The sequence below is a fragment of the Peromyscus maniculatus genome, chromosome 12, assembly GCF_049852395.1.
Source record: "Peromyscus maniculatus bairdii isolate BWxNUB_F1_BW_parent chromosome 12, HU_Pman_BW_mat_3.1, whole genome shotgun sequence".
Taxonomy (NCBI): domain Eukaryota; kingdom Metazoa; phylum Chordata; class Mammalia; order Rodentia; family Cricetidae; genus Peromyscus; species Peromyscus maniculatus.
In genome coordinates, this window is record NC_134863.1 from 3788599 (window position 1) to 3816114 (window position 27516).

The 27516-nt window shown below is 45.3% G+C and overlaps 1 protein-coding gene across 3 annotated transcripts in view; it reads right to left on the bottom strand.

Annotated features, from left to right (window-relative positions):
* Window positions 1–27516, bottom strand: part of Ube2l3 (ubiquitin conjugating enzyme E2 L3) — a 50725-nt gene that overhangs the window by 21770 nt on the left and 1439 nt on the right. For 2 of the 3 annotated variants that reach the window (XM_006993041.4, XM_042258972.2), the window contains exon 2: window positions 5001–5096. The exons of the other annotated variant lie outside the window; for it this stretch is intronic. In XM_006993041.4, coding sequence (XP_006993103.3) covers window positions 5001–5096 — 96 coding nt within the window. The remainder of the gene's footprint in view (window positions 1–5000; window positions 5097–27516) is intronic. 3 annotated transcript variants of the gene reach the window in all.

Sequence of the window (27516 nt, forward strand, 5' to 3'; positions counted from 1 at the left end):
TGGCCCACTCAGCCTTGAAGAGCATGACTTCTCTTACAGAAGACCCAAGTTCCATTCACCACCATCTGTAACCTCAGTTCCAGGTGATCTGACACCCTCTTCTGGCCTCTGTGGGCACCAGGCATGCAGTTACATATAAAAACAGAAAACATGGGCAGCAGGACATGTTCCCAGGGACCTTCACCCAAATCAAGAGGAAAAAGGACTAAAGTTGGAAGGCTAACATTTTCTGCTTTCAAAAACGTACTGTAAGCTGACTGTGGTGGTTCACACCTGAGACCTCAGCATTTGCAAGGCTGAGACAAGAGGCTTGCTGAGTTCAAGGCAAGTCTGGGCCACACACGATGCTAGGCCAGCCCTTTTTTTTTTCCCCCAAAAAAAGGAAACAGAACAAAAAGGAAGCAAACATTACTAGTAACAGTGTAGCACTGGTGTGAACGGAGGGTGCCAACAGAATTAAGGCTGACCCTTGGGCTAGGGAGGCAGCTCAGTAAGTCAAAGTGCTCACTGTGTCAAGACCTGGGTTCAAATCTCCAGAACCCACATGAAAGCCGAATGCCACAGAACAGGGGTCTGTAATCCTAGCACTCCTACAAAGAGATAAAGGTGAAAACAAAAGAATCGTCAGAAGCTCTGCTATATTTGGCCAAAAAGTCCAAACAGAACAAAAAAGGAACAGAAGGACCTTTATGAGACAAGGCGGGTGAGGACTGACGTCCTACAGCTGTCCTCTGAAGGCCACTCACACCCTACCCGAACCCACAGAGAGCTTGTTTAACAAATCGAAAGCCCAGAAGCAAACCTTTATGAGGTTAGAGACGTAACTCAGTTGGCAGAATGCTTACCTAGCATGCTTGATGCCCTGGGCTTGATCCCCAGTCCACATAAGCCTGCACTCTACAGGTAAAGGCAGAAGGACCAAGAATTCAAGACTGTGGAACGTCTTTCTGTATGCTGTGAATATGTGCTGCTCTGATTGGTTGATAATAAGGCTGTTTGGCCAATGGCAAGGCAGAATAAGGTTAGGCAGGACATTCAAACTGAAGAAACAGGAGAAGAAAGGAGTCGGGGAGACACCAGCCTGCCGCCAAGGAGCAACAAGATGCCAGCAGACTGGTAATGCCATGGCCACGTGGCAACATACAGATGAATAAGTTACAAGAGGTAGCTAACGAAAAGCCTGACCCATAGGCCATACAGTTTATAAATAATATAAGCCTCTGTGCATTTACTTGGGACCAAGTGGATGCAGGACTCAGGTGGGAGAGATTCATCTGACCTTGGGCCAGTCAGGACCAGAGAAACTTCCAGCTACACACAATTATATAAGTTCAAGGCCAGCCTGGGACACATGAGACTCTGTGGGAGGGAGGGAGGGAGGGAGGGAGGGAGGCTGGGGCTACGGGATTGCAGTCATTTCAAAGCTAGCCTCAGCTACAAAGTGAAACCCTGCCACAAAAGCCAAAAAGGAGCCATGAATGGCACTACATCTGCATTCCCAGCATTTGGAAGATCCAGACAGGAAGATCAGGAGTTCAAAGTCATCTTCAGCTAGCTTGGGCTACACAAAAAGAGATACTGTGTCTGGGGGAGGGGCTATGGCTCAGTTTAAAATGTGACGGTGGAGCCAGGCACCATGGTACACACTTTCAGTCCAGCACTGGGGAGGCAGAGGTGATGGCTGTGAATATGTGTTGCTCTAATTGGTTGATAAATAAAGCTGTTTGGCCAATGGTGAGGCAGAATAAGGTTAGGCGGGACATTCTAACTGGAGAGATAGGAGAGAAAAAAAGAGAACAGGAGACACTGCTAGCCGCTGCCAGGAAAAACAAGGGGTAAAGTACTGGTAAGCCACAAGCCATGTGGCAAGATTTATCGAAATGGGTTAGTTTAAGATATAAGAGCTAGCTAGCAAGAAGCTTGCTATGGCCATAGTTTTAAAATAATATAAGCCTGTGTGTTCATTTGGGTCTGAGCAGCTGTGGGACCAGAAAAACTTCAGCTACACAGAGGCAGCTGGATCTGTGATTTCAAGGTCAGCCTGGTCTACATAGAGAGCTCCAGAGCAGCCAGTACAATGTAGAGAGACTACCTCAGAATTAACTAATTAACTAAAATAAACTTAAAGGTGGGACTGGAGAGATGGCTCAGAAGTTAAGAGCACTTGTTATTCTTACAGACTAATCTGGGGTTGGTTCTCAGCACCCACAAGGAAGCTAACAACACAGTTCTGAGGGAATCCAATGCCCTCTTCTGGCCTCTGATGACACTAGGCATGCAGACAGTACATAGACACATACAGGCAAAACACCCAGACATATAAAAAGGAGAAGGCAGCAGGAAGCTCCATGACAGAGTACTGACATACGCAAAGTTCTAGGTTCAGTCCCCAGTCCCACAGCAGACAGATAAACAAACCTGCATTGCCAACAGTAATGATGCACTGTCTGTAGGGAGTGCCACTCAGCCACCTCACCCCTTGACTGCTACAGCCAGCTCAAGGACTAAGGATCGGTATCTTCCCATCAAGTGGAAGGGTAGAGTACAACACTGCTGAAGTACCACAGTTTTTATGAGCTAGCTCTGCTCACTCCCATTGGACAGACTTCAGGTAAACTTAAATAGAAGATTCCCATGCTGACCCAGTCCCTGTGATGCAAAAGAACTAAGCCCAGGGGAGGAAGCACATACACTAATCATCCTAAGAAGAAATGCCCTGGACAGTGATGACAGAGGGGAGATGGGGCACTGACAAGATCTGAGCAGCCCCTCCCTGCCACAGCCGCCTCAAATGAGGGCAAATCTTTGGCCTAGAAACTCCCAGAGCCTCAACATACACTAGGATTTGACTAGTCAATCTCTATCATAATGAGCCCTCAGACCACCATGACACAGGCTCAGAGCCAGCATGAACCAAAAGGCCTTGGTGTGAGCTGAAGGCAAATTTGTTGACAGTGAGTTCATATGATGACACTACCCCAGCACCACTTAAAACTACCATTCATTCATTCACTCATTCATTCCCCTCATTTCCCAAAAGAACCATGGATTAGCCATTCACATTTTAGTAACATACAATCTCAAGTAGAAAATAGACAGATAGGGTGGGGGTGGGGGCACACGCCTTTAATCCCAGCACTCAGAAGGCAGGCAGATCTCTGTGAGTTCAAGGCCAGCATGTTTCTACAAAGCATGTTTCAGGACAAAGAAAACCTGTCTGTTAACCCGTCTCAGGAAAAGAAAAAAAAGAAAGGGGGACAGATAATGCCAGGTAGTGGTGGAACATGCCTTCAATCCTACCACCTGGAGGCAGAGGCAGGTGGACCTCTCAGTTTGAAGCCAGCCTGGTCTATAGAACATGTTCTAGGACAGTCAGAGCTACAAGAGAGACCCTGTCTTGAAACCCCCCCTACACCCCCCCCCCGCAAAAAAAAAAAAAAAAGGAAGGAAGGAAGGAAGGAAGGGAGGGAGGGAGGGAGGGAGGGAGGGAGGGATAGACAGATCAGATGGTTCTACTTACCCCAATGGTCACAATGACAGATCTATAGGCACAGGCCAGCCCCTACTAGCTAAAAGCTTTGCAGCCACCCTCCCTGTGTGCCGAGCCCACCCACCTTTAAGCCTAAAGAAACCCAGAACATGTATTTCCAAGTCTAGACTAGAAACTCTCAGATTTAGAACTTCTAAGCCAGTATTTTCTATCTAATCTTAAAACCAGAATTGAGACGAAAGCATCTGCAGTGAGTATACTCTACATTCTTCTTTGGTAAAGGAGACAGTCTCTCCACAAGAAATAATTATAAGAAACAATGGAAAGAGTGTCAGATACAGGGAAAGAACCTGAGTGAGGCTCAGATGGGCAAAGTAGAAAGGGAAGAAGGTAGTGAATGTGGAAGAAGAGAAAGGAGAGCATATCAGTGTAGATCAAAGTTACAGGCTAAGGGGACTAGAGGCCACCGGTGTGCCGTGGGTCTGTACACTGGACAAACACTGAGAGAAGGGGGGAGAGAGGTAGAACTCTTTCACATATAGTAAGAAACCTGACGCTGGAGGGTCCCTGGGGAGTTAGAGAGAGAGAGAGAGAGAGAGAGAGAGAGAGAGAGAGAGAGAGAGAGAGAGAGAGAGAGAGAGAGGAGAGAGCTCGACTAACAAAACTCAAGCTCTAGGGTGAAGAGAAAGCAGTAGCACGTCATCAAGTAAAGAGACTGATCATAGGTCCAAGGGCTGCGATCCTGCCAGAGGCTCAGAGCCTCAGAGTCAAGCAAGTGTCAGATCCGTGACAACTGAGAGGCCATGTGCTTGTGGGAAGCACTTTGGTGGGGGGAGAGGGAGAAGCAGGAATTGTGCGCTAAAGTAAAAAGTACAGGTCAAGTGTCAGGAACGACGGGATCAAAAGACAAAACCAAAGCAAAGCCTTCTGAGGAGTGACCTGAGCCTACCAGATGGCTTCCTTAAAGAATTTGGGCTATCTGGGTAGAGACGGGAGAAAACGTTCTGGAAAGCGCAGTGGAGGGGAGAACACACAGGCAATTGGGAATAGCGATTCAAGACCAACAGAGGCGCGTACTGGGATGCACCAGGAATAAAGTCGCAGATGTAAACATCAACGGAGAAAGCCAGCAAAGGTCTATGTGGGAAGGCAGCTCTCCTCCAGAGCCGGCAGACAGACAGAGGGTCTCCACCTGACCAACAGGGCAAGCCGTTCAGAAACCAGGGGAGATGAGCACCAACAGGAGCACAGCTGCGTACCCCTTTTCCTCTGTTAGTAACGACACATCTGAGGGTTGGGACATCTGCAGTTTTAGACACCAGTGCAAGCCAGGACTCTACTCCAGAGCCTAAGGCCACACCCTACCCTACTTGTCACCCTGTAGCCACTGCCCACTTCTGCCCGTCTGTGGGCTGCCCAGACTAGGAACTGACTGAGGAGCAGAGCCAGCAGTAGGAGCACACCACCTGAAAGAGTAATCTAGTAAGGAGTGGAAGTGTTCAATACTCACAGGAACAATAAGCCCTTGCCAAGTCAATAAATTAGCTTCATCAACCTGGATGTTACGGAAGTTTTTCATTCCACATTTGCGGATCTCTTCAAGCTCCTGTTGATTAACAAAGCATAAAGGGTTGTCAAATCGGGGAAAGTACCACATATTAAGATCCCTCCTGACTCCCTCAAATTAAACCTGGTGACAACATCACCAATGACAACATTTGAGTGAGCACCAGAACACACCTTATCAGGTAAGGAGGCATGGAGCCAGGTTAGTCCCATCTGTAATGTCACTGCCTCTATAGACCCTTGCCCCAGACCACACCAAGCCCCAGTCTCAAGCACCCATTGAATACAATGAGAAGAACCATGCTTCTACAGATTTCCACCTCCTCTTTGGGCTGCCTGTTTAGCTGTTTATGCTGCCTGTTTAGCCTCAGCAGAACCAGGTAGCTCACACCTGTAATCTCAGCACCTGGGAGGCTAACAAAGATGGACTGCTGTGGGTTCCAGGCCAGCTAGGACTACAGAGTGAGACTCTATCAAAAATGGAGGGAGGGAGGGAGGGAGGGAGGGAGGGAGGGAGGGAGGGAGGGAAATAAAGGAGCTGGTAAGATGACTCATCAGTTAAGAGCACTTTTTGCTCTTCCAGAGAGGTACTGAGTTCAATTCCCAGCAACCACATGGTGGCTCACAACCATCTATAGTGAGTTCTGATGCCGTCTTTTGGCATGCAGGTGTACATGCAGGCAGAGCACTCATATAAAAAAATTAGTAAATTAAACAAAAACAAAAAAAGAAGCCAAAGAAAAACAGAAAAAAGAAAGAAAAGAAGTAAACAGGAGAACTGAAAATAAACAAATGAAGTAGCTGTGCCCTGGCTACACAGGGCAGACATTCAGCAGCACCCTGAGGTGCTTACAGACCTCACTTTTCCAGACAATCACTAGCTATGTGCGAGAAGCTGAGGCTCTAAGATGAGTAAGTCTGCAGATCGAAGACAAACAAAGGCAAATGGGCACCCACAAACCTTCCCTACCTAACATGTGAAGAGCCATTTCAGGACTCCATACCAGGACAGGCACAGGCAAAGAGCACAACTGACCAGTATGGGATGGGCAGGGGGCCAAGGAACCAGCACTGCGGCTCCATTTCTTCAGCTACCAACGGGGTGGTAAGTTCCTGAGCTAAAGACAATGAGCAGGAAACTACATCATAACAGACTCTGAAACTAGGGGCTTCTCATAAATAGCTAATGTAGCAAGAGTCACTTCACTCAAAGTACAACCACCATGACAAATTATTTCATAATTCTGCTTAAGATGTCTTTAAGATTGTCTGTCACTTGGTTTTCCACTGTGTATCAATCTGCTATTTCCCATTGCTTCCCCAACACCAATAAATACACAGTAGGCATCTTAACCAAAGCCACCCAGAACATACCGTGACTCATGGCCACACACACACATACATGGTCACCTCCTCCAAGTTCCTAGACTGCCACTCCCCACCACTACCTCAATCAGGCCTCACAACTGATGAGATGACAGTCTCTCATCCACCCAAGATGCCTTCTCTCCTACACCATCAACACTGCCCTGTCTCATCTACCAAGCTACATCCCCTCTGTCCCAGCCCACTGCCCTCTAATACAGGAAAGGCTCCCCTCCTTAAGCAGCCATGTTTCACAATGGCAAAGGCCACCCTATTGGCTTCTATGTCACCAAAATCAAAAGATTCTTTGCATCACATATTCCCACCATGCCACAATAGTTTTCAAGACATCATTTCTAGTTAGCAGAGCTAGAAAGTCACAGAAGGAATAATTCTCAAAGTACAGTGAAGCATGGAAGGCATATGAGAGGCCTATCTCAGAAGGAGCTGAGGAGGAGGAAAGCGTGTCCCACAGGATGCTGCCTGTTTATCAACCTCAGTGCCTACTACAAGCACCTGGATCACCTCCGGAAAGTCTAGTCCAGCAAATGTGGCTAGAGCCTTAATATGGGAATTTTTAGTAAGTAGTACAAGAGGGGAAAGGTGTTACCAAGCTTAACCAGTTCAGTTCCAAGGAAGCCAGCAATACTGCAGGCCTCTGATCTACACCAGGGGACAGACAATATGGTCAGAGAGCCTGATTGCTCCACAAGGAAGCAGCATCACAGAACCTGAAAGAATACTCCAACTGCCAACTACCATCCTGGTCTTCCAGCTGACACTCATCAGTAACAGTTGTTTGGGAACTATGAAATAGGGACACACTCAAGAAGGGGAAGGTTTCACACTTCACTAACCACTACTCTTCAAAGAGAGCTTTAGCTTCATGAGGGCAGGACAGACACATGAGGTAAAATATTCCAAATAGAACTGTGAATCAAGACAACCAAAAAATACTCAGGAGGCAGAGGCAGGTGGATCTCGGCCAGGCTGGTCTACAGAGTGAGTTCCAGTACAGCCAGAGCTACACAGAGAAATCGTCCCGAAAAACCAAAAAACAAAACAGGAAGGAAGGAAGGAAGGAAGGAAGGAAGGAAGGAAGGAAGGAAGGAAGGAAGGAAGGAGGGAGGGAGGGAGGGAGGGAGGGAGGGAGGGAGGGAGGGAGGGAAGGAGGGAGGGGGGGGAGGGAGGGAAGGAGGGAGGGAGGGAAGGAGGGAGGGAGGGAACATTGAATGTTCATAAAAGAAATGGAATTTTAAAATGGCCTGTGTAGGCTGGGCAGTGGTGGCGAGCGCCTTTAATCCCAGCACTCGGGAGGCAGAGGCAGGCAGATCTCTGTGAGTTTGGGCCAGCCTGGTCTCCAAATCGAGTTCTAGGAAAGGCGCAAAGCTACACAGAGGTAACCCTGTCTCGGGGAAAAAGGCCTATGTACAAACATATTTTGTAGCTCTGGCACTCTATGCTAACAATATGAAGTAAGGTTGACAAACATAAGGCAAATTTCATGGGAATGAGAAAGATGGGGCAAGTTGGACTTAGTTTTTTTTTTGTTGTTGTTGTTTTTTTGTTTTTGGTTTTTTCGAGACAGGGTTTCTCTGTGTAGCTTTGTGCCTTTCCTGGATCTCACGCTGTAGACCAGGCTGGCCTCGAACTCTCAAAGATCCGCCTGCCTCTGCCTCCCGAGTGCTGGGATTAAAGGCGTGCGCCACCACCGCCCGGCAAGTTGGACTTAGTTTTATCAGGGCAGGAAAACCCAACCTTGTTTAAGGACTGCAGGCTGGGTTGTAGAAGCTCAGCAGCGGGGCAAGTGTGTCAACTGGCAGCACAAGATCCTGCATCACTCAGTCCCAATACTACAAAACTACTAAGGAATAGAAGGCACACAGTTTTCTGGAGATGTAGCGCAGTTCACAGAATGCTTGCCTAGCACCTACAAAGCCCTGAGGTCCTATACCCAGGGTAGATCACAATCACCTCTAACTGCAATCCCAGGCCATCCAATACCCTCTTCTGGCCCACGGGGTGCACAGACACACAGATCAAACACACATACACATAAAATTAATCAATTAAATTTTTAAAGAATAAATTCAAGACCATCCTGGTGCACATAGGGAGTTTCAAGAATAGCTTAGAGTACACTATACCAAAAAAAAGAAAGGAAGAAAGAAAACCTATGAAACTATGTGCCTAAGTGCTGGGATATGAAGTGCCTCAGTGTCAAGATATCAAGCAGCTGGGCCGTGGTAGCACACGCCTTTAATCCCAGCACTTGGGAGGCAGAGGCAGGCGGATTTCTGTGAGTTCAAGGCCAGTCTGAGCTACAAAGTGAGTTTCAGGAAAGGTGCAAAGCTACACAAAGAAACCCTGTGGGGGGGGGGGATATCAAGCAGATACTTGAACAAAGATAAAAGCCCCAAGCCTTCTGGCCACAGAAGGAAGGACACCACTAATGAGTACTGAGCTGAAGGTTCAGGAAGTCCAAAGTAGAGTGATCAGATAAACTCTCTTTGCTGTCAGGTTAAAGTACCCAAGAAGGAAAGGCAACTTCTCTTTGCACAGTTCTAACCAACAAAGAACTGATTCTAAGAAGTGAGACTCAAGACAGACAAGCCCCGACATCTTCTGGGGATGCTGGGTACCCTATAGAAGAGTGTTTCACAGCGGGATCCAGAACAGAATCATGCACCTCAGCATTCTGAGCCTTGAGCATAAAACAGATGCCAGACACTGTGGCTCCCCCCTACTGAGATTAACCTTCTTTGCAGCCCCCGCTGAGACCAACTGGCACTAAGGGCGGCCAGCATGCTCCTGTTCCTGCATTGCTCAAATCGGGTCTGAGGACAAGAGCTGCCTCCTCCTCCTTCACTGAGGAAGGCAAACTGAAGAGCCACACTGCTCATTTAGAGGTTCTATCTAAAAACACACTGTGCCCCTATAACTGAAAACGGTCCTGATTGTGACCCAGGAAAGAATGTCAAGAGCCCCATGTGACTCCAGAGGTTGACGTCCAAAGGCTTCACTACTGAGAATGAAGGAAGGAGCTGACTAAGAAAAGCTGATGAGAAGGTTCAGAGGCTAAAGGTGCTTACCACAGAAGTCTGGCAGCCTGAATTCCACCTCCAAAGAAAAGACTCCTGCTAACCGTCCTCTAACATCCACATCCACATGTGACATGAGCACACACAAGCGCACACATGGGCACATACAAATTATAATAAGTAAAGTGTAATTTAAAAACAAACCAGCAGCAGCCCAGCTCTTTGAGAATGAAGTCTGAAAGAACTAACCAAGAATGGCACAAGCTAACAGAACACACTTCCCCAAAAGATTTATTTCAGTTCTGCTCACTGCCAAAAGCAGCCTGGAGTCAGCTGCTTAGGGCTGATGGTGCAATGCTGACAACCAAAAGATAAGCTGGGAGAAAGCAGAACCAGCCAACTCCTCAGTCCCTCCTGCTAGAGGGCAAGCAGCACACAGGGAAAAGCCCAAGTGAGGTCCCTCTTTGAATCCAGCTGCTCACAGCTTTGGAAGGAACCTGAAAAAAATACAGGGTACTGCTCAGTTTCTGTAGGGTTTTTGTTTTATTTTGTTTTAGGTGGTGCTAGATATCAAACCCAGAGCCTCAACAAGTGTAGTGGTCCACACTATATTAGAGAGAGACAGAGACAGAGACAGAGACAGAGAAATATACCGGGGCCTCAAATGTGCGAGGCAGACAAGCACTCAATTATAGCCCGTGGTGGTCTGAATGAGAATGACCCCCACAGGCTCATATGTTTGAATGCTTAATCCCAGTTAGTGGTACTGTTTGGGAAGGATTAGAAGTGTCACCTTGTTGGACAAAGTATGCCACTATGGGTGGGGGGGATGCTGAGGTTTCAAAAGCCCACACCAGGCCCAGTTTCACTCTCTCTTTGCTTGCAACTTGAAGATCAGATGTGAGTGAGCTCTCAACTACTTCTCCAGCACCATGCCTGCCTGCCTGATGCCATACTCCCCACCATGATAACAGACTAGTCCTTTGAAACTGTATGAAAGTCTCCAATTAAATGCTTCCTTTAGCAGGGTAGTGGTGGAGCTCTCCCAGCACTCGGGAGGCAGAGGCAAGTAGATCTCTGAGTTTGGAGGCCAGCCTGGTCTACATAGTGAATTCCAGGACAGCCAGGGCTACACAGAGAAATTCTGTCTCAAAAAGCCAAAAACAAAAAAAAAGATAGATGGATGGATGGATAGATGGATGGGTGGGTGGGTGGACAGATGGATGGATGGATGGATGGATAAGGGAGATGCAATGCTTCCTTTATAAGTTGCCCTGGTCATGGTGTTTGATCACAGCAATAGGACAGTTGACTAACACAGCCCCTTCAGTCCACTTCTTAAAGGGAAATACCCATTTCTCAAATTCAGCCCAGAAAAAAACTGGATGCCCACATGTTAACAGCAAGGCCAAGTACAGTTGGCAGAATCGGAGTACTGGATCTGGGTCCTCACAGGAACCAATTTCCCCAAATCTTTATAGGATTAGGGAAAATAAGAGACTACCCTGCACAGCCAGCTGACGTTTTTTGTTTTTGAGACAGAACTCACCCATCAACTCAGATAGTCTCCCCCACTGCCCCACCTCCAAAAACACCCCACTGTTCTGTTGTTGTTTTGATGGGGTATGAAAACCGTGTTCTACCTATCACAGAGGGTCGGCTATGGTAGTTTAAGTGTAAGTTGGGCTTGGTAGTGCATTCCTACTATTCCAACACTCAGGAGGTAGAAGCAGGAGGATTGTGATCATGAGGTCAAGGCTAGCCAGGCCACACACAGAAAAAGAGGCCGAGTTAAGAGACAGAAAAAGCAAACAGACACACTGTTCAAAATCACCCCAGTAATATGCACGTGCAAGGGAAGGTCTAAGAAACCCCAAAGAGCCAGAGATTTTTGAGTAATATGTAACCAAGATACTCTTTAGGAAATCCAAAAATTAGCCAGGCGGTGGTGGTGCACACCTTTAATCCCAGCACTCGGGAGGCAGAGGCAGGCGGATCTCCGTGAGTTCGAGGCCAGCCTGGGCTACCAAGTGAGTTCCAGGAAAGGCGCAAAGCTACCCAGAGAAACCCTGTCTCAAAAAACAAAACAAAACAAAAAAAAAAAAAAGAAAGAAAGAAAAAAAGAAATCCAAAATTAAGCCCAAAATAAGGCAAATTTTTCTGTGATGGCTAATCTTGGTTGTCAAATTTGACTACAGCTGTAACTCACTAAACCCAAGCAGCTAGGCACACCTGAGACCCACCATAAAACCAGGTCATTTGAGGCCAGAAGACCCACCCTAAATCTGGGCCACATCTTCTGGTGGCAGCCCACATAAAAGGACATGGAAGAAGGAAACTGTTTTCTGTCTGCTTGCCCTTATTTCTTACTGGCAAGTTCATCTACCCTGACCCATTCCTTGGCTGTTGTTTGAACCTACTTCTTGGGGATTCCAACATGGACTGAAAACTGGTGCTCTCTAGGACCTCCGTGGGACACTAGCACCAGACTGGAACTGCTGAAACATCCAGTCTCCTGGACTGGACAACTACAGGATTCTTGGCCTTCCCGTCAGGAGACCGCTGTTATTGGACTATTCCCACCACAGTCTGTAAGCCACTCTAACAAGTCCCTTACTGATTGATATATAAATATATTAGTTCACTCTATCAGTTCTGTTCCTAAGAGAACCCCAAGTAGCACTAGGGTTCTGTGCTACTGACTTACTGAGCTAGACAATGGAAGCAATGAAAAAAAAAATCCCTTTGACTACAAGTCTGAGATCAGAAACTCAGACATTTTTGTGAATTTTTAAATTTAGTAAATACGACTGCCAGCACTCAGGAAGCCACAGGAGAATGAAGATGCTAAGACACATAGGAACACCTAGGATACAGAGGAACCCTGGGAAGGGAAGGAAGAGTAGTCAGTCTGGGGCCAGCACGATGGCTCGGCAGGTGCAAGCACTCGCTGCACAAGCCTGGAGCCCACATGATGAAAGCAGAAAACCAACCACTGAAAGCTGTCCTCTGACAGCCTGGCACCCACATCCAAACATATAAACACACGCAATAAAAATTAAAATGTTAAAAACCACCTAGTATTATGCTAGGCATGGTGGTGTCCACCTATAGTCCCAGAACTCAGAAGGCAAAGGCAGGTAGATCTCTGAGTTCAAGGCCAGCCTGGTCTACAGAGCTAGTTCCAGGATAGCCAGGGCTACACAGAGGACCCCTGGGTTGGGGGTGAGGGAGTTTGTTAAGACTGTCTGTGTGTGTGTGTGAGACAGGATCCCATGGAGCCTAGGCTGACTGAAGATGACCTTGAACTTCTGGTCCTCCTGCCTTAACCTATGTGTGACTACAGATGTGTACTAGCACACCCAGTCTTATGCAGTGCTGGGGTCAAACCCAGTGTTATGTGCATGATAGAAACATACTCAACCAACCAAGCTACATGCCCAGCCCTATACTAAAGACTTTAAAACACAGTCGTAGATATTACATTTATTCACTTAGTGGTGTGCATACATGTGAAGATCACATGACCTTAGGGAGTAAACTCAGATCAGGCTTATCAGCAAGTGTGCCATCAAATGGTCAGGACTCTGTAGCAGGCTTTCTTGGACTGCCAACCCACAAATCATGACACAGAGGCTTAGTTATGAATGCCTGGCCTTATCTTATGCTTGTCCACTGGCTTTCATAAATTAACCTGTTTCTCTTCATCTACATTTTGCCTTGGGGCTTTTTACCTTTCCTTCCTTCTGTATGTCCTACTTCTCCTGTTTCTCCCCTGGTTGGCTAGCTGCCTGGCTCTGGGCCGGTCCCCTTCTTTCTCCCTTGTTCTCTCATCTCTCTTCTTCTTCTTCTTCCCTCTGCCCATCAGCCCTGCCTATTCCTCCTCTGCCTAACTATTGGCCATTGAACCTTTTATTAGACCAAGCAGGTACCTGAGCAGGCAAGGTGAGACAAATGAAACATATCTTTAAATAGTTAAACAAATGTAACACATCTTTACATAGTTAAATATTCCACAACATACTCTGAAGATTTTTTTTTTCTTTTATGTGTGTTTCACCTGTATGTATGTTTATATGCCATGTTCATGCCTGATGCCTAGAAAGGCCTGAAGAAGATCCTGGATGTCCTGGAACTGGAGTTACAGACAGTCATGAGCCACCATGTGGGTGCTTGGAAACCAACTCAGGTCCTGGAAGATCAGCCAGGGCTCTCAATTGTTGAACCATCTCTCCAGGTCCTGTACACAAATTTTCAGCACCAACTCGTTCTGTGGCAGTAGCATGTTCTGCTATTCTGAGGAGTGTTACAGACAATAAAATGAAAATATGCAGTTCCCACCCATTTTCTTCAGTATTTATTTTTTTAGTCTGGGGAGAGGTGTGCAGGTGAGTGCAGAGTCCATGAAGGTCAGAAGCATCATACTTCCCTGACCTGGAACTCACACAGGCAGTTGTAAGCCATCTCATGCAACTGCTGGAAATCAAAGCCGGGTCCTCTTAACCTGACTAGCTAGCAGCAATAGCTCTTAACCACTGAGCATCTCTCCAGCCCAAACCCAGGATTTCTGCAAGAGCAGTGTGCACTCATAACTGCTCCAGCATCATTTTTTTTTTTTTAAATCATACTTACAAGTGATGTTTTGATTTGGTTGCTAAACTGTCAGTGTTCATAGGAAGAAGAAATCCTATAGAGTCAGACGGGCCCAGGCTTGAACACAACCTAACCCCAGGTGTTACCCTCACCTGAAGATTCTGCTGTCTTACCAAAAAACAAAAAAATTAAACCCGTTACTTGGGGCTTTATCATTATTTACAGGAAGCTTTTATCTACTTAGCATGTATACTAACTTCATCCCTTTCCTTAACTGTATCCTGATTCTTAATATAAAATTCAACAGTATAGATCTTCTACTGTCCATAACGTATCACAGGAAAACTGAGGGTGTTTATGGTTATTAAAACAAAACTTTCTGAAATGAACTGAAACACAAAGCATGGTTCTTGCTAAAAGCCTGTCACTACCACATTTATCAAAGGCATTATCAGTTCCGAGTACCATCCAAAATTCCAGCAACAATCAGAACTACCTGCCAAGGAAAAGGCAGATGGGTAGGGATGGGCAATCTTGACAACACTCCACACTGTTTACAATACATAGGACAGGAGCTTTGGTTGTTTGTTGTTTGTTTGTTTGTTTGTTTGTTTGTTTGTTTGTTTGTGGCAGGGTTTCTCTGCATAACAACCTCTATTGACCAGGCCGGCCTCAAACTAACAGAGATCAACCTCCTAAAGGCATGCACCACACACCCGACAGTGATCAGAGCTTTAAACACCAGAATGAGAGCAAAGCAGGCATAAATGACCCATTCTGTAGAGGTAAAGCAAAGGCTCAGAGAAGCCCAAGTCACAGAATTCTCATAAAGCAGGTGCAGGGCTGGACCAAGGCCAGGATAACCCTCCACAGTCATCACAGCTATATAAAGCCCTGGGCTAGGCTAGTTAACACTTCCATTAGAAATGGACAGAGCAAGATGGCTCATCTGGTAAAGGCACTTGCCACCCAACCTAATGACCTGAGTTCCATACCAGGAACCCCAAGACAGAAGGAAGAAACAACTCCCCAAAGATGTCCTTTGAGACACAGACAGACAGACAGACAGACACACACACACACACACACACACACACACACACACAGAGATAAATACATGCACACACAATAATCAGAAAAAAATAAGTTGGGTGTAGCGGTGCATGCTGTTTGTTTGTTTGTTTGTTTGTTTTAAGGTTTCTTTGTGTAGCCCTGGCTGCCCTGGAACCTACTCTATAGACCAGGCTGGTCTTGAACTCAGACACCCACCTGCCTCTGCCTCCCAAGTGTTAAGATTAAAGGTGTTTTCCACCACCACTCAGTAAAGATAATTTTTTTTTTTTTTTTTTTTTTTTTTTAGATAGGGTTTTTCTATGTAACAGTCCTGGCTGTCCTGGAACTCACTTTGTAGACCAGGCTAGCCTTGAACTCACAGAGATTCAGCTGCCTCTGCTTCCCAGGTGCTGGGATTAAAGGTGTGCACTACCACCACCTGGCCAAAGATAATATTTTTAAGGCAAAATAAATACAAATACAAATAGAAATCTGGTGAGAGTAGGTAAAGAAGCTTGCCACCAAACCTGACAATCTGAGTTCAATCTACAGGAACTACATGATGAAAAGAGAAAACCAACTCCTACAAGTTGTACTCTGCCTTCCACAGCACTCTGGCAGAAAAATGTGTCTTTGCCCACCCAATCTGAAATAAATAAATAAATGCAAATGTTTAAAGTATGTATGTGTACATATATAAGGACATACATACATACATATATATATACATGTGTGTGTGTATATATATATACACACATATATATATATATATGATAGTAGCGTTTCTAGTCTTCCATTGCTAGTCAGTATCTCCACTGTCTAAGGAATGTGTTTTGCTCCTCTTTTTTTTTTTTTGTGGCGGGGGGAGGAGGAGACAGGGTTTCTCTGTGTAGCTTTGGTGCCTTTCCTGGAACTCACTCTTGTAGACCAGGCTGGCCTCGAACTCACAAAGATCTGCCTGGCTCTGCCTCCTGAGTGCTAGGATTAAAGGCATGTGCCACCACCGCCTGGCTAAGCTCTTCTTATCTGGCTAAAACAAAACCTAGCAGATTGGAGTTGGATATGTAAGAAGAGTTCAAACACCACATATGTAACTGGTAGGGTATTAACAATGTTAAACAGCAGCTCTATGATTTGTGTAACTCCATAAATGCCTAATTTTGCCAGGAGTGGTGGCATATGCCTGCAAATCTCTGAGTTCCAGGCCAACCAAGGCTACATACTGAAACCCTTTCTCAAAAAATAAAAGTGGCCTGGAAAGATGGCTTTACTGTGGATATCGTTCTGTATGGCAAATTGTTAATAAATAAAACACTGATTGGCCAGTGGCCAGGCAGGAAGTGTAGGCGGGACAAGGAGAGGAGAATTCTGGGAAGTGGAAGGCTGAGTCAGGGAGACACTGCCAGCCACTGCCATGACAAGCAGCATGTGAAGACGCCGGTAAGCCACAAGCCACGTGGCACATGGCAAGGTATAGATTTATAGAAATGGATTAATTTAAGATATCAGAACAGTTAGCAAGAAGCCTGCCACGGCCATACAGTTTGCAAATAATATAAGCGTCTGTGTGTTTATTTTCTAAGTGGGCTGTCGGAATGCCAGGGCTTGGCGGGACCTGGAGAGAATTCTCCAGCTATATGGCTTAACAGCTAAAAGCACATACTGCTCTTGACAAAGGACCCAAGTTTCAATTCCCAGCACCTATGATAGGCAGCTCACAACTCTGCAACTCCAGCTTCAGGGCATCCAGTGCCCTTTTTCTGACCTCAGAGAGCACTGTGTATTCGCATGCACATACCGACACACAGGAATACCATTTAAATTAAAAGTGAAATAGTTTTAAAAATAAATAAAAATTTGGTGTGGTGGCACACATCTTTAATCCCAGCCGGGGCAGGCTGATCTCTCTGAGTTTCAGATTAGTCTGGCCAAATAGTGATTTCCACGACAGACAAGACTACACAGTGAGACTGACTGTCTCAAAACAAATAAATATTAAAGTTAAAATTTCCAATTTTAGCATTAGCACAAACTTTCGAAGTGTGTACGATAAAACTGCTTGACAATGAAATTATGATTTTAATATAATTACATATCCTGCAAATTTAAACATGATCCTTCCGAATGCTTGAATGTAAATCTCATTTCAATTAATTCTCAGCAAATGAGGGAGGGGATGACTCATGCCCACTCATGGATCAGCTACATGCTTACACTTACTATTATTACAGCTAACATAATACGACTATTATCTCAATTCTATAAAGCCATTTCATTATCCTCTTTATGAGGATACCCACCAAGTCTCAAAGTAACAACACAAATGAGTTAAAAGCAGAAATCAACATCCAAGTTTAGGTCCCTGCTACTCTATCTCAGCATCCTGCGAGGCCTCAAGTCAATCTAAGAAAATATACTTGAAGACACCTACAACTCACACTTAAAGGAAAATGCTGCCTACACATCCCCTGGCAAGCCCAGTCAGGGCCCTAGCTCCACAGGCAGGCAGCTTCTCTTAGGCCCGACTCCTGGAATGTGTTTGTCTTCATCTGAACAAGGGTGTGCCTAGCATTGTTGACCTACATTACACTCTCCTACTAAACTGGGAGCTCAAGGACTGGGACAACAGCCTTAAGTCTGCCCACCACACACCCAGAGACACAGAACAAAAAGACCAGGAACTGCCTATGTCAGACACATGAGGAGGGCTGAAAAAGTAGGCCTGTCATAGAGTACTGGAGGGACTTCCTTCTGTAAGCTCAGGTTGACTTTTCATAGCAAGGGTGTTGATGTAAAGCAGCCAGTTACCACCTTAGAAAAGGCTCAGAGTCTATTAGCCTTCTGAGTTATACTTTCTTTTTTTTTAAGTTTATTAATTTATTAAGTATACAGGGTTCTGTCTGCATGTATGCCTACAGGCCAGAAGAGGGCGCCAGACTCATTACAGATGGTTGTGAGCCATTATGTAGGTGCTAGGAATTGAACTCAGGACCTCTGGAACGGCAGCCAGTGCTCTTAATCACTGAGCCATCTCTCCAGCCCCTGAGTTATACTTTCTTCCCCCACCAGTAACAAGATCTGGCAGTGTCCCCTTGCAGAAATACACAAATCCTACCAATAAGCACTAGCTTCAACATTAGCGTCTGTTCTGGTTAAGTATGTGCCTGCTGGGCTAACAGCTATCAAAACTGCTGCTGAAGTATTCTAAGGTAGAAGCAAAATCTGGCCAAGATAATGAAGGACAGAAGACAATAATCAATACAGACTTAGAGCTGTCAAAATTAGCACAAGAATTAGTGAGTAACTCAGAATCTTGTCTAGAACCCAGGGGGTTATCCCAAAACTGTTTGAAAACAGAATGAATCCACACCATCCTGCTCTCACACAACAGGAGCAGAGTGCTGAGAGCAGGGCGGCGGACGGTGGAGCCGGCTCCAAAGCTCACATCTGCCTCCTCAGCTTTAAATTAAGGCCGTCAGCACCGCTTCCAAGGGCCCTCAGAGTTCTAGAACCCTAAAGAGACTGTGTGGGGGCCAGGCAGTGGCTCAGTGGTTAAGTGCACCTGTTGCTCTTGTAGAGGACCAGGGTTCAGCTTCCAGCACCAACACAATGACTTAAAACCATCAGCAACTCCGGCTCCAGGGCATCTGACAACCTCTTCTAACCTCCTCAGGCACCAGACATGCAGGCCAAATACTCGTACACACAAATAAATCTAAGAAATGATTTTTAAATACTTTGTTGCGTTTCCTATGTCCAATTGGTGGACCCACCAGAGGTGGAATGACTGATGGTTGAGAACCACCATGCAATGCTAGGACTCTGCCAAGAGCAGCAAGTGCTCTTAACCACTGAGCCGACTCTCCAGCTACCCCCACCCTTTTTTTTTTCAAAGAGACTGTGTGGGGAAGAATCTTTCTTTGGGAGGAGAGGGGGTGTCACTGTGTAGTCTGGGCTGGCCTGGAACTCTCTATGTAGACTAGCATTCCAAACAGCAAGTTCAGTGGGATACCTTGTCTCAAGGGACAAGCTGTAGAGCAGCACAGCTGGTCCTCTCACCTCTAAACACACGCACGTTGGTGTACACACCACCCACACATGCATACACTGCACACGTACACAAAAACCAAGAAAAAAGGCGCACACACATGAGATACTGAGACACTATTTAGTCCAGGGATTTTTCTCAGTTTAAAAAACAAACAGCTGGGTGTGGTAGTACACACCTTATTTTCCAGTACCTGAGGGGCAGAGGCGGCAAATTTCTGTGATTTGAGGCCAGCCTGGTCTACACAGTGAGACCATAGTGCACCATGATGCCCAGTGTCGTTTCACTTTGATTAATTAATGATATCTATAATATCTTAATATATGACAAATACTCTGCCGAGTACTGATTTTAACTCATGTAACCTACACACAGATGGAGTAACTTAAGGCAGAGAAGTTAACTTGCTCAGGCCACTTGGCTAATATGTGGCAGGTCCAAGACTCAAAATTGAGAACTTAAGCTCTCGACCACCAAGTCTAGCTCTCAGCAGTCCAAAAGGGAGAGTCTCAGTCTCTCTCTCATCCCCCATCCCCTCCAGGCACTTCTAGGACTCCAAATGAAACCTAAAGGCAGCTCTGCTACCTTTCATTAAGTCCATCAGCATCACCTTCTGTAACGTCTCTTCCAGAAGCTGGCTGGAGAACTTGGCCCTGCCAAGATTCACGGCATAAGAGCAAAGGGAACGCCCATGCTGTACAGCCAACCCAAAGGTAAAAGCAGACCAGTCCCTTGGTGCACCTACGGGCTGGCCTAACTAAAATTAAGGATACAATACAGTATCAGGGTGGGCTGCCTGCTTAGGAAGCTCACCCAAGTTTCTGGGGCTCCTTAGGGCAGGTCTCAGAGACACTGCCCATAACCACTCTGGGAGATGAGGAACGCAGCTTCACTGGACTATATTCTAAGCAGGCCAAGGCTGGCTGCAAGAAAAATGTGCAGTCCCACAAGGACTTTCTCTTCAACTACTGGAATTTTATTTAATTCTTACAGGACTGAGCCATATGCCACCTATTCCTCAGTACTGGGGGATGGGGCGTCACTGAGTTGGCAGACATGGGATACCCAATGGACAGATGGAACTTCTGAGAGCTAGAGGTATACCATTTTTCATAACTCACTCATCAGGGTCCAAAGGAAGTACCCCTTATGCAGAGTCTCCAAGGACAAGAAGTCACTCAGTACAGAGAGAAGATGCACACACATCACACTGGAGTGGAGTGCCTTGCCTGGCATGCTTAAGGCCCTGGGTTAGATTCCTTGCATGCCAAAAAAGAGGAGTTAGAGGTCAGTGATATGGCTCGGTGATAGCATTACAAGGCCCTGAGGGAGAGCCCTGGTCCTGCAGAGGGGTGGAGGGGACAAGTGGTGTGGGGGACAACAACAACAAAAAGATCCAGAGTTGGGGCTAAAGAGACAGCTCATCAGTTAACAGCACAGGCTGCTCTTCCAGGGGACCCGAGTTCAATCCCCAGAGCAACATGGTAACTTAACAACTGCCTGTAACTCTAGCTCTAAAGGGATCAGACACTTCTGGCTTCTGTGGGCACCACACAGATGGTGCACAGACATACATTCATGCAAAACACCAATGCATATAAAATAGGTAAATTTTTTAAAAAGAAAAAATGGCAGGGAGAGATGGCTCAGCAGATAAAGGGCATGTAGCTTAAGCCTAACTCAGAAGCCTTGGTGAAAGGAGAAAAACAACTTCCACAAGCTATGCTTTGGCCTCTATATGAAGACTGCAGTCCGGGAACATACACCCACAGTCACACACACACACAATTATAAATTTTAAAAAACACAACTTTTAGCCGGGCGGTGGTGGCACACGCCTTTAATCCCAGCACTCGGGAGGCAGAGCCAGGCGGATCTCTGTGAGTTCGAGGCCAGCCTGGGCTACCAAGTGAGTTCCAGGAAAGGCGCAAAGCTACACAGAGAAACCCTGTCTCGAAAAACCAAATAAATAAATAAATAAACAAACAAATAAATACAGTGATAACAGCACACCATGTTTAGGGGATGGCCAAGTGGGAAGCAGATAAGCTGGAAATCAGATCTTGAAGGAACATGCTAAGGAATGTAATCTTGTTAAACCAGAGTCCCAGCCTCACCCCTGCTTTCCTTCCTTCAATCCCAATCTCTGAGCATGCCCCTGGGCAGCTCACACACCCACACACTACTCTGACCACAGCTGGGCAGGAATTGTATGTAACAGGAAAGACAGACTGAAACAGAATCCTAGAAATGTGCAGACGGTCACCAAAGACAGAGAGAAGAGAAACTAGTGGCATGGCTCAGCAGACTCTCTTGGAGGTGGAGACCAGGGACGTAGCTCAAGTGGTAGAGTGCTTACCTAGCATGCATGAAGCCCTGGGTTTGATCCCAGCACTGCTTATTATAAACTAAGCTTGTGGTACACATCTGTGATTCAAGCATTCAGAGTGGAGGCAGGAAGACTATAAATTCAAGGTTATCCTCAGCTACAAAGTGAGTTTGAGGCTAGCCTAACTAGGAGAGTCTGTCTTAAAAAAAAAAAAAAAAGTGGTGGATTACCTCTATAATCCCAGCACTTAATAGTAGGCTGAAACAGAACTGCTTGCTGTGAATTCAAAGTCAGTCTGAAAAACACATCAAAACCAAGTTCAAACAACCAACAAATATCTTCCCAGAACTCCAGAAGCAGAAACAAGCAACTCTCTTTGAGTTCAAGGCCAGTCTGGTCTACATAGCAAGTTCTAGGCCAGCCAGGAGATATACACTGAGACTCAGTCTCAAAAATAAATAAGTCAGCAGTGGTGGCAAACGCCTTTGATCCTAGTGCTCAGGTGATCTCTGAGTTTGAGGCCAGCCTGGTCTAGAGAGCAAGTTCCAGGACAGCCAGGGCTACACAGATAAACCCTGTCCTGAAAAAACAGTAAATGAATGAAATGACAAAGGGGCAGGAGGGCATATAGTTAAATAGCAGGATGCTCACCTACTATACACCCTGGGCATCCACCGTGCACACCCACACCCACAGACCAGTATCATTAAGGATGGCTGAATTAATTGAATTAGTTTCAATTTACTAGAATAAATAACCTTAGGATAAAAAATGCAAATGTGACTGGTAGGTAGGGGTATAGCACAATGTAACACACCGGCTGAAGCATTCATGTTCAACCACCAGCACCAAAAAAAAAAACAAAACCCGAGTGGGTGTGGGACCTGACAAGATGGCTCAACAGACTGTCTGCTATGTGAGCCTGATGTAAGTTTGATACCCAAACCCATAATTATGGTGATATTTTATTTGTGCTGAAATGTGATTTTTATTTGTATGTTAATAAATAGTTGCCTGGGGATCAGAGCTAGAGCAAGCCATTAAGCAGAAGTCTGGTAGTGGTAGCACACACCCTTAATCCCGATCACACATCAGGCAGAGTCTCTGTGTGTTCAAGGACATAGCCAACATGATGACACACGCCTTTAATCTTAATCTCAATACCAACCATAGAGACCTGGAGGTCTGTATAGACAGGAATAGACAGGTATAGACCTGGAGGTCTGTATAGACAGGAATAGATAGGTATAGACCTGGAGGTCTGTATAGACAGGCATAGACAGGTATAGACCTGGAGGTCTGTATAGACAAGGAAGTCATGTGGTTGGGTTTACAGTAAATGAGAAGGCAGAACAGAAAGGCAATAAAAAGACAGTCACACAAGAAGTAGTTCTCTCTCTCAGGGGAAGAACAGCAGCAGGTGCTAAGATAAGGTGGTCTCAGCTCTTAGCTACTGCTTGAACTCTGCATTCGGCTCTGTGTTTCTTATTTAATAAGATCGTTCAGAATTACATCTACACATGACAGAAGAAGAGAACTAGCTCCCAAAACTTGTTCTCTGATTTCTACATGTGTACACCACTAAGTCGAACATCACCCATCACACACCACACACAAAAAGCAATTACTTTTCTCAATTTCAAAACCCCAGAGAGGACCTACTCCCAAAATGGATTCAAGTCATTTGATAATGGCTTATCATGTATTACATCATGTAAAAAAACTTCTCTCAGCTGGGCAGTGGTGGTGCACACCTTTAATCCCAGCACTCGGGAGGGAGAGCCAGGCAGATCTTTGAGTTCAAGGCCAGCCTGGTCTACAAGAGTGAGTTCCAGGACAGGCTCCAAAGCTACACAGAGAAACCCTGTCTTGAAAAACAAACAAAAAAAGCACTAAAAAGAAACTACAGGGCTGGAGGGATAGCTCAGCCGTTAAAGGCTAGGCTCACAACCAAAAATATAAGAGTTCGGTTCCCAGCACCCACGGCTATCCCTCCGGCTATAAAAAAAAAAAAAAAAAGAAAAGAAAGAAAGAAAGAAACTACAAATTTCAGCACCGTGGCTCAACTATTATAACACAATAACTAGTAAAATGTACCTCCTACCTCCCCCTGTCTGTAAATCCACAAAGTCCATATGAGAAAAGTCCCTGTAGGAAGCTACTCAATGGGAGGGCCGCAGGGTGCAGTGTGAGGCCATCCACACATGATCAGCCCAATTAATTTCTACAAGAGTATTTGCTTTGGGCTTTGTAGCTATTTCCTTGTTCTTGACAGAAGCAATGGTTACAATCTAGGTGTTGCCTTCAATATTGAATTAGCTGCTTTGCAAATTAAAATGTATTTAATGCTTTGTTAACATTGTAAATCTTTCTTGCTAACGTTGAAATTTAAAACTTTCTCAAAACTCCCCTCTGGAGAGATGGCTCAAGAATTAAGAGCACTTGGTTCTTGAACAAGACCCAGGTTCAATTCCCAGCAACCACAAGACAGTTCACAATTGCCCGTAACTCTAATTCCAAGAGAACCAATATTCTCTCTTTTTCTTTTTTTTTCTTTTCTTTTCTTTCTCTACATAGCCCTGGCTGTCCTGGAACTCACTATGTAGACCAGGCTGGCCTTAAACTGAGATCCTCCTGCCTCTGCCTCCATAGTGCCCCAACACCCTCTTCCGACCTCTGAGAGTAGCATTCATACAAGTGACGTACAGACAGACATGCATCCAAAACAATCATACACATAAAGTAAATAAACCTAAAAAAAAGTAGGTTTTCTCAAATTCATTTTTCCTAAATAATTTCTCAGTCATATTTATACATAGGTATTGATACAAAGAAGATATATAAAACTGTGCTTTTTTGTAGTGGTGTTTTGTTTGTTTGTTTGTTTTTTTGAGACAGGATTTCTCTGTGTAGCCCTGGCTGTCCTGGAACTCACTCTGTAGACCAGGATGGCCTCAAATCTACAGAGTTCCATCTGCCTCTGCCTGAAAGCTGGGATTAAAAGCATGTGCTACCACTGTCTGACAAAACTGTGCTTTTTATTACTTTTGTATTTATACTACCTGTTAACCATCATCATAAAAAAAAAAAAAAAAAACCTGAAAGGCTAAAGAAATGGCTCACTAGTTAAGACCCAGGGGGCTGGATTCAATTCCCAAAACCCACATGGTGGCTCAACAACTGTCTGCAACCCCAGTCCCAGAGGACCCAACCTCTGTTGGCTTCCGCTGGCACCAGGGAAGTACATAGTACACAGACAACACCCAGGCAGAATGCTAATGACAAAAGCCTGGTGCACCCCTTTAATCCCAGACTTGGGAGGCAGAAGCAGGCTGATCTGAGTTTTGGGCCAACCTGATCTACATAGTGAGTTCCAGAATGGCCAGAACTACCTAGCCAGGTTTAAACCCTCAAAGCCAATTATCAGCACCATATAAATAGAATTTCCCGCCTGAACTGACTCTCCATCCACAACACACACACACACACACACACACACACACACACACACACACACACTCTTTCTCCCCGCCCCCCCCCCCTCTTTTCCATGGAGCCTTGAAGAAGAAATGGAGGCAATCTGACAAAGAATGCAGAATTTTACACTTGAAGCCAGGGAGACTAAGTTCATCATCTCACCTCACCATGATCTACTATTCCTCCTTAGTTACAACTCTCTCAATCTATCAAAACTTAAAACTGCTTCATTTGCAAAAATAAAGATGACAACAGACTAATTCTGAGTGTAGGGGGAAAAAAAGAACTTAAGTAAAATAAACTTGAATTAGTAAGTACTTAAACTTTTTCCTGAGCTCAAATTTTTGAAAACAATTTAAAAACTGTAATTCCCCTCCTAGATGTCTGACAGCCTAGGGATTCCAAACTAGGTCATTGGGGTTGAACAAGGGAGATACCAGGATGAAATTAGGTCCTGTCGGGCGGTGGTGACGCACGCCTTTAATCCCAGCACTCGGGAGGCAGAGCCAGGCGGATCTTTGTGAGTTGGAGGCCAGCCTGGTCTCCAAAGTGAGATCCAGGGAAGGCGCAAAGCTACACAGAGAAACCCTGTCTCGAGAAACCAAAAAAAAGAAAAAAGAAATTAGTTCCTGGTGGTTCACTCCTGTAATTCTAGCAGTCAGGAGGCTGAGGCAGGAAAATTACTTTGAATTTGAAGTCTGCCTGGAATACAGAGTAAGGCCTTTGTCTCCAAAAACAAGAGGCAAAAAGAAAAAAACTGAACAAAGCCAATTTCTGCCCTTCAGAAACAGAAAACACAGCATAGGACAGAAATCTGACTGTTACAAAGAGAAATGTAGTTCCGTATTGGAGGGAGGAGTTCTCAGTCACAGGGACGGGTGTTGACCCCAAGGACTCCTCTAGAAGGAAGGAAAGCAAATTGGGAAGACTGCTTTTCTCAGGCTAAACAAACACACATACAAAGGGAGACCACAGAGTGAGTACCATCATTAAGCTTTGTTTGGGACTCACTCACAGAAATTAGTTACATCACATATTATTTTCTCCTTTGTGGGGTAGTCAGAGGCAAGCCAAAGAATCTCTCTGCATTCTCTTCTCATTTACAGAATTGGAATAATATTAACTCAAAAGGAAGATTAAACACAATCATGAATATGAAGCACACAATAAAAACTGGAAAATTGGTAGTTGTTGCAATAATTAGGTGCAAAAGCATCCAGAACCTCTTAAGTTGGAGTTGAGACCAAGAGACTGATCCCTAAGAAAGGTCTTTCTTAGAAACCCTGTCTCAAAACAAACAAACAAACAAAAAAAAGGAAGAAAAAAAAAAATGTCTTTAGTGGAGAAATCCTGTCTCAAAACAAACAAACAAAAGAATGAAAGGTCTTTCAAGCCAAGTAAGTTGGAATGGGACAGTGTAGTAAGCCTGCCCACCTGAGTGGACCATAATGAACCCATAGAGTGGAAGGAAAGAACTAACAAGTTCTTCCACATGGATGCTGTGGCACAACATATTGTCCACACACATCAAGAAACGGCCCAGCAGTGGTGGCGCACACCTTTAATCCCAGCACTTGGGAGGCAGAGGCAGGTGGATCTCTGTGAGTTCCAAAGCCAGCCTGGGCTACAGAGTGAGTTCCAGGACAGACACCAAAACTACACAGAGAAACTCTGTCTGGAAAAACCAAAAAGAAAAGAAATGCACTTTAAAATTTTTAAAGAAGTTAGGAGAGACAGCACAGAGGTGGAGAGCACTGCTGCTCTTTCAGAGGACCTGCTTCAATTCCCAGCACCCCAAGGCAGCTCACAACTGTCTGTAACTCCAGTTCCTTCCATGGGATCCAACACCCTCACACTGATCGGACATACATGCAGGTAAAAGACCAATGCATATAAAATTAAAATAAATAATTTCTTTTTAAATTTTAAAAGTTAGAATTAATTGTTTCAGACAAGACCATAGAGGATTTTAGCCAGAAGAAAAAGATTAAACACTTGCTTTAGAGAAAAGAACTCAAGTCCATGAAGGGTAGTCAGGGAAAAGTATGTAGAAGGGTACCTGAGAGAGGGGGATGAATTCAAGTAATTTCAATAAAATCTGGAGGAACAGCATGCATTCACATATCTTCCTAAATTGAAATCTACAAGTCTAGAGGCACGACAACTTTGGGGGATTTGAACATGGAAGTGATTAGCATTCCTTTCATTTAGGAAAATGATGGAGTGCAGCAGATAAGGAGCTTGATCGCAATTGTTTTGTGCTCATTTCCACTCTGGTTTTAGTTAAATGTTCTCTCTAGCTCTAGGTTTCAGTAAATAAACGGTTTTTGTTTCCAGTGTCTCCATCAACCAAATACAACTCGGGCCAGGATGAGACCCAGCTATCTGTCCTCAGGAGCCAGCTCCCGGGGCCTTTCCTATTTCCGGTCAGGCGGTACCTCCACCGCACTACCAGGTAGCACTCAAACACTGGCGGGGTTATCTTTAGAGGATGTCGGCAAATCTACCAGTGAAACACCGAAATCAACTGAGCACCTGGATGTCTCACCAAAGG